The following is a 12,259-nucleotide window of genomic DNA, read 5'->3' as shown; positions in this document are numbered from 1 at the left end:
TATTTATGAAAATTAAATGTTTAACAAAATCTTTGGTATTATATTTATGAAAATAAAATCTTTGGTCAATTATATGCACACGGTTGGCTTAAATATATACCATCGAAATGAATATTTGATAGATTTATATATATTGAATTATACACCCAAACTTACCATCAATATAACATAAAAAAAAAATACCAAATATAAATATTAACAACCATAGTAAATTAAATCAAAATAAAAAAAATAGAAAAAGAAGAACCATAACTCCAACAATTTCATCCAATATTCATACAAATAGCTAGCAATGAACAACTATGTGGTGACAGAGGTACTCTTGCATCTTCCCGTTCAATCGCTCTTGAGATTCAGTGCTGTCTGCAAATTTTGGTGTGACATCATCGATTGTACACCTTTTCGAAAACTGCATACTGAGCTACATACCAACAACAACAACAACGACAACGACAACGACAAAGCTGATGATGCAGAGTCTCGTCAATCTACTCTTCTTGATGAGAGAGAAAGGTTGAAACTATATGTCGACAGAGCTTCTAGACAACGGGAAGTCATTAAAATCGCATGACTTTCCGCCTCCCGACGTGGAACATTATATGATGGATGATCCGAATAGGCGTTTAAAGGTAGCTGGGGCGGTTAAGGGTCTAATCTGCATTTTACCTTAAAATTAGTGAAATCGGCTTCTTCTCGTTGATAATCACACTCGTTTGTAACGTCAATCAATGGTCCGCAACTTATCATTGCGATGTTATTCTACCTGTTCACGATCTTGAATTCATTGAAGTTTTATTTAAGGATTTTATTTTCGAGATTACATATAGTCAAATTTCTTTGTTAAGTTTTACTCCCACTGCAGGGTAAAATAAGCGTCTAGTTTTTCATTTTTATTAATAATATTTCTAGCTACGTTAAATTTATATTTACGTTTTCGTGAGGTTTATGTTATAGTATGTGGGAACACTGACATTTGGTTCCTTGTCTTCATAGAAGAAAAAATTTTGTATGAATATTATCTATTTGGCATGTTCAATTTTGACAAAAAGTTATAGTAGTTGGTTTTGGTCGACACTTTGAGAAATGAGAATCAATCCTTTATTATACAGATTACAGATTAAAGGTTCAATTTTGTCTCATCATTTTTTACGTAGATCAGAAAAACAATGTAGGCAGACGTAGTAAAAGTTTTGATGACTGAAAATATCTATTGGTAGTCAAAATTAAATGCCGATTATTCAAAAATACACACTGATTAATTACTCAAAAATATATATAGCCCCTCAATCAACGTGTATATTTCAGCCTGCCACATTGATATTCTGATCTGATCATTGGAATAGTTTTCCAAGATAATTACTCCCTCCGTCCCACGTAATTTTACCCAGTATTCCATTTTGGGCTGTTCCACATAATTTTACACACTTCACTTTTACCATTTTTGGCAGTGGACCCCATATTCCACTAACTCATTCCTACTCACATTTTATTACTCCCTCCGTCCCAGAGTATTAGACCAACTTTCCTTTTTGGGATGTCCCAACATATTAGACTCATTTCCTTTTTTAGCAAAAAGCATCTATCTTATTTTATTCTCTACCTACTTTTTTCTCTCTTCTCTCCCCTACTTTTTCCCTCTCTCATACTTTACTCTCTCCATTTTAACTATTTAAATATCACCTCCTAAAATCCTGTGCCCAAAAGAAGTGAGTCTAATACTCTGGGACGGAGGGAGTATAAAACTAATACTTTAAAAGTAGGATCTACATCCCAACAACTTTTTTAACTTACTTACTATTAAATTCCTTAAAATCCGTGCCGGATCAAAGTAGGTAAAATTATGTGGGAAGGAGGGAGTAATATATAAGATAGTGAACACAAAATTGTAAACACTGTCACATTTTTGGATAAATGCTTTAAACGATATGAAAAAATCGACCCTTGTGTACTGGATATGTTGGCGGTGGGGATCGGAGACTCATGGGGAGACCCATCGTTTGTCATACTAAGCTTTGATGTGAAGAATGAAGTGTTTCGGACATCCACAATATTAGGTCAAGCATTTAAGTCGTTTTACATGCTTGAGATTCTTGCAAAGGATGAATGCTCGTTTGTTTTCTTTGGTGTTTGGTTAGTTATATGAAAGAAAGGTTTTCTGTACTTTTGTATGATTGTCATGCTCGGGAATTCATCGCGCGTTTGGAGCTTCCGGCGACTTCGGCTATAGTTGAGTACGAAGGAAGCTTCATTTCACCTTAAGGGTGCTTAGAGGCGTAGGTATAATTGGCCGAACCCTGATAACAAAGTTTTAGGTTTGTTTAGTATTATTTATTAAGCTTTATTTATATTTATATTTTGGGATATTGGCATCTAATATCACGAAACTTTCAAAAAGTTGGATTTTTCCCACGAACTTTAAAATTGGCAAATAATATCACGAACTTTACGCCGTGTTTGTTTTTTCTCACGAATGAAAAAATTGTCACAAATAATATTATGATACGAATTTTTTTTCGTAATTTCTCGACAACAATTTTGACAGCTTCAAGTTTTTCAATCTTTGAAGATAGTTTTTCTTGAAGCACACCCTCCAAAATTATTCTTCAATCTATTAAAATAACATGAATTTTTTCATTCGTGGAAAAATATAAACTCAGGGTAAAGTTCATGATATTATTTGCCAATTTAAAAGTTCGTGGGAAAAACTCAACTTTTTGAAAGTTTCATGATATTAGATGCCAATTTCCCTTATATTTTTATTGTTAGGCTTTGATCTGCCTTGTGTACAAAATAGTTTGTTGGCTAAAACAAACATTGGTTCATTGATTAAAAATTTAAAAATATTGCAATTAATTACCCCACAATATTCTTTTAACAGTGATGAATCTACCTTGAGCTAGAGTTTGAAGATTGTGGTTATCATATACTACTCCACAATATTTAAAAAAAATATTACAATTAATTACACCACAATATTTTTTTAACATTGATGAATCCACCATCTTGATGATTTTGAACAATTTGTATTGTTGCAAATGATGTTTATGTATGATCTCTATTCAAGCACAAGAAATTGGTTAAACAATGATCAATATTAAAAGTAGAATTAGGGCTAAAATTAAGTGTATGGCCCATAAAACAACCCTAACCCTAATTACTGCCGTCACTATTTATACATCCCTCTTGAAAATTTGACTACGATTAAATTTCTTTCACACACATAGCCATGAACTACGATGTGTTAACACTGGTATTCTTGCATCTTCCCCTGCAATCCCTCTTGATATTGAGAACTGTCTGCAAATTGTGGTGTGACGTCATCGACTCTCAAGATTTCAGAAAACTGCACACTCAGCTGCTTAGCAACTACAGCGATGAATACGCGGTACATCTACAATGCTATTTTCTCCGTAATTGTAAAGAAAAATCGAAACTATGTATTGAGTTCCTAGCCAACGGGATCTCATTAAAGTCGTATGACATGCCGGCGTTCGACATGGAGTATGCAAGGGTATCAGGGTCCGTTAAGGGTCTAATCTGCGTAAGCTCTTCTCGAGCTATGCAACCGATAGCCATATGCAATCCGTTTCTAGGTCAGCTGAAGATTCTGCCACGTTCGCCCTCCTCTTCTTGTCACTCGCCTCAGTGCATCATTCGCCACCATGTTGGCGTTGGTTTCGATGAAGATTACAAAGTTGTGCAGCTGGTGTCGTGCCAACAACACTGTCGCCTCCAGGCGAACCTGTATTTGAAAAGGACGAATTCTTGGAGGGAGTTGGCTATCGATCAAGAATTGGCGATCGATGGCTCAGTAATGTCATTTTTCAAGTACGGCTCGTTTGCGCACTGGAGAGGACGGTTGGGGGAGGAGAGGATCGTACTGAGCTTTGATATGAAAAATGAAGTGTTTCGGACGATCACATTACCGGATGAGATGGTTGCTGCCTCGGAGTATGAGATTCTTGTATGTAATCATGCTTGTCATCCAAATGAGATATTTTCTCTATGTGTTTTAGAGAATGGGTTGAAGTTGAGGATTTATGAGTCTACAGAGGTAAGAAGTGGACTTATAAGTTGGCATCATGTGTTGACTTTGGGTTCACCTTATATAAAGGGGTGCATTCCTCCTACCTGGATAAGTGATGATGGTGTGCTTAACCAGAATATGGGATATTGGGTGTGTTTGAAGATGTTTCCTCCAACGTTAAAATTGGATCCCGGTTTTCATTGTCGTTCGGATATCGTTGAGCGTGAACGTTCGGTTATTATTGAGTATACAAAGACCTTTCTTTCACCTTAGAGATATGTTTTGTAATTTTCACATATTTTTTGAACATGATTAGTTATTGTTCTGTTTTACTTATTAGGTTGGTGATACTCTTTCCTTTCCATAGTTTTCACAAAATGTTTGTTATTTGATATGGCTGAATCACTATTCTGCTATTCAATGGATATTCACTATTAACATTGCATTGTTTCTTAATTGCGGCGAAGCAAATATAGTATTCGGCAGTGGCGGATCAAGAACTTTTAGCTCGAGGGTACGATATTACAATGGAGTTGTTGCAAAGAGAGATGATTGAAATATGTAAGGCCTAATGAGCTGATTAATGTGCTTTATTCCAATCTTATACAAACCCAAGAGTAATTAAATAATAAATTATTATAATTATCAATCAATTAATTATTTTAGGTCATTGTGTTAATGAATTAAAATCAATATTAAAAAAATGGGCCGGGTTTGGTCTAATCGGGTCGGATGCCACACAAATTGTTTGAAGACATACAAGTGTGCTTCTCATTCATAAATTGAAGTTAAAAACAAATATAGAGTAGGGTTCTGGGTTATAAACCGTAATGAATTAAAAATTAAAACATATCATTTCCTTCAATATTCAAAAATCCTTTTATTTTTATGTTTTCAACTTCCATGTGTATCAAGATGTTAATTAGGTACCTATATTTTTACTGACTTTAGGTGTGCCCGTGTGCGATTTTTCTCTCAGTAATTTGGGAATTTGAGGGTGGTGATGATGATTTTACTATTGCCATTATTCCATATGGAATCAATTTCATGTTACTATTCCTGCAAAACCACCACGTTACATGCTTAATTTATAGAACGAGAATAAAATGTCATGCAAAAATTACATATCAATTACTAAACCACCACGTCAATAATTTGTTTCATTATTCAGGAATGTTTATATGATAATACGAGAATAAAATGTCCTGCTGAAAAATCTTGACGATTGAAATATCGAAATTAAACATCGATTATACAAAATTACAAGTTGATTACCCAAAATTACATATCAATTACTCAATCAACACGTAAATTTCAGCGGCCACATTGATATTCTATTCATCGGAATTTTTTAGGACAATTTATTCAAAATATGGAAAACGATTAATACTAAATAGTATAATCTAATTGAAAACATATTTTAGTAAATGCCTTAAACGATGGAAAAAAATTCGATCCCTTACCCTAAATATCGATCCTACAAGATTCTGATTAATGTGACAATCTCACTATATATAACAAATAATTTAATATTCCGTCTACTATATTATGTAATGACACGTGATTTACACGATTTACCTATTGAGTAAATTGCTAAATGTAGATTTAATCACAGTAATATATTTAATCACAGTAATAAAATCAAGTATATGCATAAAACCCTAACCCTAATCTCGGCTTACAAAATGTCCTCCATCTCTTGATATATTGATCACCATCAAATTTCACCACTATACAAAGAAAAAATTTCTCCAACAATTCCAACACATACAAAGCCATGAACAACGATGTGGTGGTAGAGATACTCTCGTATCTTCCCGTTCGATCCCTCTTGAGATTCAAAGCGGTCGATCCCTCTTGAGATTCAAAGCGGTCTGCAAATTTTGGGGCGACGTCATCGATTCTCCACGTTTCAAAAAAGTGCACAGTACTAACAATGACAAAGATGAAGAGGTTTATAATTAACCCTAACCTTAATTACCGCCATCACTAAGTATCCTTCTTGAAAAATTGAACACCATTAAACCTCCTTCATTCACACACATAGCCATGAACTACGATGTGTTGACACTAAATTCTTGCATCTTTCCCTGCAATCCCTCCTGATAATGAGAACTGTCTGCAAATTTTGGTGCGACGTCATCGATTCTCAAGATTTTAGAAAACTGCACACTCATCGACGTAGCAGCAAGGGCCAAGTTCCGGTACATCTACAATGCTATTTTCACTATATTGGTGAGAAACTGAAACTATGTATAAATTCCCTAGGCACCGGGATCTCATTAAAGTCGCATGATGTAAGGGTAGCTGGGGCGGTTAAGGGTCTAATCTGCGTAAGCTCTTCTCGAGCCATGCAACCGATAGCCGTATGCAATACTTTTCTAGGTCAATTGAAGATTCTGCCATGTTCACCCTCCTCGTCTTGTCACTCACCTCAATGCATCATTAGCCACCATGTTGGGGTTGGTTTCGACGAAGATTACAAAGTTGTGCAACTGGTGTCATGCCACCACCAACACCCTTGTTTGCAAGCAAACTTGTTTGTGAAGAGGACGAACTCTTGGAGGGAGTTGGCTATTGACCAAGAATTGGTCGTGGAGAGCTCAATCGTGTCATTGTTCAAGAATAGCTCGTTTGCGCACTGGAAAGGAGGACTGGGGGAGAAGAGGCGTTGATATGACGAATGAAGTGTTTCGGACCATCACATTGCCGGATGTTGACTTTGGCCTCACCATATTGGAGGAAGTTCATTCGTCCTACATGGTGGAATGATGATGGTGTCCTTTATAAGAATTTGGGATATTGGGTGTGTTTGAAAACGTTTCCTCCAAAGTTGGAATTGAGACGCAACTCTAATCGTCGTTCGTGTAGCTTTGCACAGCAGCGCTCGGCTATCATTGAGTGTAACAGAACCTTGCTTTCACCTTGGGGATATTATTTTTCACATATTTTTAGAATATGATTGGTTAGCGTTCTATTTTACTAGGTGATGGTTTTTCCTTTAATTCCATAGTATTTCAGAAAATGTTTGTAATTTAATTTGGCTGAATCAATATTTTGCATTGTTTACTTATATAATTGTGGTGAAGTATATGTGGTATTTGGTTTTTTCCATAGCACATGCTTGTTCTTTTGATACGTTTAGGATCTGAGGTCGAGCTTCCGTTGGAAACACTGACGTAAAATGGATATCGGCATTTTGAATGGCCACTTAAAGAAAATTGTTGTGACAGAATAAGACAATTGTGTAATCGAGACAAACAAAAACGTAAAGAGACGCATAATTTAATTATGTGGTTCACCAACGTTGTGTTGGCTACGTCCACTGGTAGGAAACAGAGATAAATTGTATTCAGATTGTTTTCCGGTCCGGATTACAGAGTTGCGTGCCCTACTTTGGCTAGCGGGCAAACTATACAGATTCAATGCATACTAACAAAAATACCGTTAATTTGCAAATGTATGAATTTTTCAATCTTGTTAAAACTCAAATTCAAGTATAAGAATCTTACAATCAATCAATATATGTGAGATTAGCAAATAAAATACGTATAAAGAATGTGATTGATTAGACCAATAAGATAATTAATTGTAGTATTATGTTTTCCAAACAAGCTTACACACATTATTAGTTGTTACACGGAGCAAGTGGAGCTCCACATAAACCAGGATTCCCAGCAAAAGACGAAGCCGGAATCTTGATTTTATGCGGCGGAATCTTCCCACTCAACCGATTCCTCGAAACATTAAACTCGTTGAGATTCTCAAGATTCAAGATTCCCTCCGGAATCCTCCCGCTCAGGCCGTTTTCCGACAGCTTAACAGTTTTGAGAAGCTTCGCCTTGGCTAGCTCCTCCGGAATCTCCCCAGACAGACCGTTTCCTTCGAGTTTCAGCACCTGAAGATACCCCAATTTCCCCAAAGATTCCGGAATCTTCCCTCCCAACTGATTATGCGAGAGAATGAGAGATTCCAGAGAGCCCATAACGCCCAAATCTCCGATCCCTGCATCGATGGGGCCGGAGAAGTTGTTGTGTGAGAGATCAATGGAGTTGAAGTGGCCGCGGGTGCCGTCATCCGCCTTGGTAAACAGCGGAGTCATCCTTCCGGAGAGCATGTTGGAGTGGAGATCAAGACCGGAGAGGAGAGAGAGGTTCTGGATTTGATGAGGGAGTGAGGAGTGGAATTGGTTGTTGGAGAGGTTGAGGAAGGAGAGTTCTGTCATGTTTCCGATCCAGGCGGGGATTTCTCCGGTGAGGGAGTTGCCTGAGAGGTCGAGTGAGGAGATTGATGACGAGGATAGCCACTCGGGCAGCTGGCCGACTAGGCCTGTCTGCCTGAGGTGGAGGCTGAAGAGGGGAAGTTGTTGTAGCCATGGAGGAATGGTGTGGAGGGAGAGAGGGTTGGAGGAAATGTCTAGGTTTCGGAGGTGGCGGATAATGGTGGGTGGGATCGGGCCGGAAAGCCCGTTTTCGGATAGGTGTAGGGTTGATAGCCTCTCGAGTCTGGATAGGGTTGGTGGAATGTTTCCGGTGAAGGCGTTGTTGGAGAGGTATATGGATTCGAGGGCGGTCATGTTGCCAATGGTTGTTGGGATGTTGCCACTAAGATTGTTGTTTACCATTTGCAGGGTTCGAACCCTTTGTAGGTTGCCAATGGAGTTCGGGATTGGGCCAGAAAGAGCGTTGTCAGATAGCTTGATGAATTCGAGGGACTTCATGTTTCCGATGGATAGTGGGATGCTTCCGCGGAGGTGATTGTTGCTGAGTTGCAATTCCGAGAGATTGGACAGGTTTCCAATTGATTTTGGTATGGGCCCGGTTAGCTGGTTATTTGACATGTCAAGGTGTACGAGGTTCCGAAGCCTTCCAATGGATTCAGGCATGCTTCCGCTCAAATTGTTGCTGTGGAAATCGAGGTATCTTAGCTCCAACATTGTGCCTATCGATGGTGGTATCGATCCAGACAACGTGTTCTCCCCAAGCCAGAGTTGGGAGAGAGATGTCATTTTCATGAAAAGATTTTGGGGGATTGGGCCCGTTAGATGATTTTTGCTAAGAAATAGGCTTTGTAGTAGACTCAAGGCCTCAATGGAGCTCGGGATTGATCCTTTGAGATCGTTTGACTGGAGAAACATGTAGCGCAAGTTAGTAAGCTTCCCTAATTCAGATGGGATGCGGCCCTTTAAGTTCTTCAGATTGCCCAAATTGAGAACTTGAAGGGAAGAGAGGTTCCCAAAAAACGGGGACAATGTTCCAGACATTGAGGTGTCCACGGGCGAAAAAGAGTCGGAATAAAGCCCAGGACGGGTCAAATTGAGGACTCGACCTGTTGAAGGGTCGCACGTGATTCCCTCCCATGTAGTGCAACAATCTTTGTTAGGAATCCAAGAGTGAAGCAATTTCAAGGGATCAGAAGTGATTCTTTTCTTGAAATCGAGGAGTGCCTCTTTATCTGTAGGGTGGCAAGCTCGGGATTGTCGAATCCTGAACCCAAATAAAATGGAGTGAAAGATGAGGAGGATAAGGAGGTATTTGGTTGGATTTTTCGTCATTGAGAATTTGAAAAGAGTTGATTTGACAGAGAACTATAGTTATAGATTAATGAAAGTGAATCAGCAATGCATATGTATTTTAAAAAAAAATATTATACTATAGTTTAAAGAGATAGGAGAAAACCCAAAGTCATAACCTTTTAAAACACTTCACATGCTATTGAAGCTAACCAACACAACACACTAACTTCAGCTAGCTAATTTATGATAATTTAATTTCCCCATACTTTGTCATGTGATATGTAGCTACATGCCTACATGCCATTTTTATTAGAATATTCTACATCATTTTAGTAGCCAAAAATAAGTTCAAACGGGGGAATTTTCTATATTTCGGAAATTTGTTCAAAATTATAATTGTTCGCATTAATTAGTTCACTATTTCCCCCGTTTCCTAAAAATAGAATTTCTTTTTTTTAGTCTATTTCCTAAAAATAGAAACTTTCTATTTTAGAAAGTAGAAACCACAATCCAGTAATACTAATTCATCTATTTTTTTTCTCCTCTTCTATCTTACTTTACCCATTTTTTCTCTTCCTCTCTCTTATTTTATTAATTTTATATTAAAATCCATGCATCTCCAAAGTTCATAATTTTAAGTAACAAAATGATTAATTAATTGAAATTATGATAGATTTGGAAACTAATTAGTTGAAGTTTACCGGCATATGAGTGATTCTTTTAAGAGTAGCGCTAAATATGTCACTTAAAATGACTCAGGACAACCATAAAACTATAAGAATGATGCTAAACAGCTATAATATGGCTAGCCATAATACTTCCTCCAATCCTTGTTCATTAAGTCATTTTTCTATTTTGAAAAGTTCGAACGTGATTGAAGCAATTCTTTTTTTTTTTTTTTTTGGCAGAGTAGTAATCTTTCTTTCTTTATTATCTCTTCGTCTCTCTTATTTTGATTCCTCTTACTTTATTCTTCAGTCATTTAACATGAAAATGTATGGGAATGGAATGGAATGCAATGGAATATAGACCTAAAGAAATCACATGGGAAAAGTATGGGGAAATTAGTTTCTCCATAAAGTACTGGGAACAACCATAATGGCATGTAGCTACAAAATACAAATCACATGACTGTATGAGTCCATTGGCCTAGGGCTCATTATCATATGACATTTAACCTACTTATACTTTTTCATTGTGGAGAACGTGGAACATAGAATGATTATTGCAAAGGATGATTGCTCGTTTGTTTTATTCGGTTTATACAATGAGACGGTGATGGTTTACGAGTCGAGAGTTGAAGGGCTTGAGCCGATTTTGTGTTGTTCAAGAAGCGTGATTGTGTGGTTTGGAGGTTGTTGGATTCTATGGGAGAAAGGTTTTGTTACTTTTGTATGATTCTCGTGCTCGGGAATTCATCGCGCGTTTGAAGCTTCCAGAGACTTGTATGATTCAATCTAGAGCCTTCTAGGATGGATTGCTAGCATAGAAAGACAAATCTCCAAGCTTTTATTTGGATAAACGCCCCAAACGATAAGAAAAAATTGACCCTATACTCTCTACAATCTACATGTTGGTGGAGCTCAATTTATGAACTGATGATTAATATAATCAATTCTGATTAATATACAAATATCTCGTTAATTTAATAGTATTTCAAGAAAAATTGTCACTTGATTTATTCAACGGAATTCACAGTTTTATTTACCTACTGAGTGCAGACTTTATCTCAGTAATATATTTATGAAAATAAAATCTTTGACAAAATCTTTGTTAATGTATTTATGAAAATATGTAGTATGTACACGTATGGCTTAGATAAATACCATAGGAAGAGAGTATTTTATAGTACAATACACGAACAATACCAATTTAAATATTAATAAATTAAAACTTAAATAAAAAATCGAAAATAAATACCCATAGCCTTAGACCTAGCCCTAACCTTAACAAGAACCATATTCCAGCAATTTCATCCAATATTCATACACATAGCAATGAACAACGATATTGTGGTGATAGAGATCCTCTTGCATCTCCAAGTAAAATCCCTCTTCATATTCAGAGCTGTCTGCAAATTCTGGTGTGACGTCATTGATTCTACACGTTTTCGAGGGCTGTACACTGAGTTACATAACAGCAACAACAATGACGACAACAACAAATCTTTGAAAAATAGTTTGTTGGCTAAAACAAACACTGGTTCATTGATTAAAATTTTTAAAATATTGCAATTAATTACCCCACAAAATTTGACCTCCATTAAATTTCAGCATATACCTCCTTCAATTCATTCACACACATAGCTATGAACTACGATGTATTAACATTGATATTCTTGAATCTTTCCCTGCAACCAGTCTTGATATAGAGAACTGTCTGCAAATTATGGTGTGACGTCATCAATTCTCAAGATTTTAGTAAACTGCACACTCAGCAGATTTCGTTGAGCATGAACGTTCGGTTATTATTGAGTATATAAAAACCTTTCTTTAACCTTAGAGATATGTTTTGTTATTTTCACATATTTTTTTAATTATTGTTCTGTTTTACTTATTAGGTTGGTGATACTCTTTCTTTTCCATAGTTTTCACAAAATGTTTGCTATTTGATTAATTTATAGAACGAGAATAAAATGTGCTGCAAAAAATCTCTAGAACCTTGCTTTCACCTTAGGGATGTTATTTATTTATTTTTATTTTTTATGTTTTTTATTT

General features: G+C 36.6%; 2 protein-coding genes across 2 annotated transcripts; one reads left to right on the top strand and one right to left on the bottom strand.

Moving 5' to 3' along the window:
- The first annotated feature begins 3,226 nt into the window (after positions 1 to 3,226).
- LOC148931336 (F-box/kelch-repeat protein At3g06240-like) lies at positions 3,227 to 4,300 on the top strand. The gene has a single exon (XM_089063905.1). The coding sequence runs from the start codon at positions 3,227 to 3,229 to the stop codon at positions 4,298 to 4,300; it is 1,074 nt and encodes a 357-aa protein (XP_088920031.1).
- A 3,355-nt stretch (positions 4,301 to 7,655) lies between these two features.
- On the bottom strand, positions 7,656 to 9,626 carry LOC125207803 (uncharacterized). Its single transcript, XM_089063594.1, has one exon. The coding sequence runs from the start codon at positions 9,579 to 9,581 to the stop codon at positions 7,656 to 7,658; it is 1,926 nt and encodes a 641-aa protein (XP_088919720.1). The 5' UTR covers positions 9,582 to 9,626.
- Positions 9,627 to 12,259: the final 2,633 nt, after the last annotated feature.

Source organism: Salvia hispanica, chromosome 2, assembly GCF_029641045.1.
Source record: "Salvia hispanica isolate PSC_SH4W2 chromosome 2, Shi_PSC_v1, whole genome shotgun sequence".
Lineage (NCBI taxonomy): Eukaryota > Viridiplantae > Streptophyta > Magnoliopsida > Lamiales > Lamiaceae > Salvia > Salvia hispanica.
This window is presented reverse-complemented; position numbering and strand designations above follow the sequence as displayed.

Bases quoted from the DNA above. Each gene is read 5' to 3' on its own strand.
- LOC125207803 (XM_089063594.1), bottom strand. From the start codon at position 9,581: ATGACGAAAAATCCAACCAAATACCTCCTTATCCTCCTCATCTTTCAC.
- LOC148931336 (XM_089063905.1), top strand. From the start codon at position 3,227: ATGAACTACGATGTGTTAACACTGGTATTCTTGCATCTTCCCCTGCAA.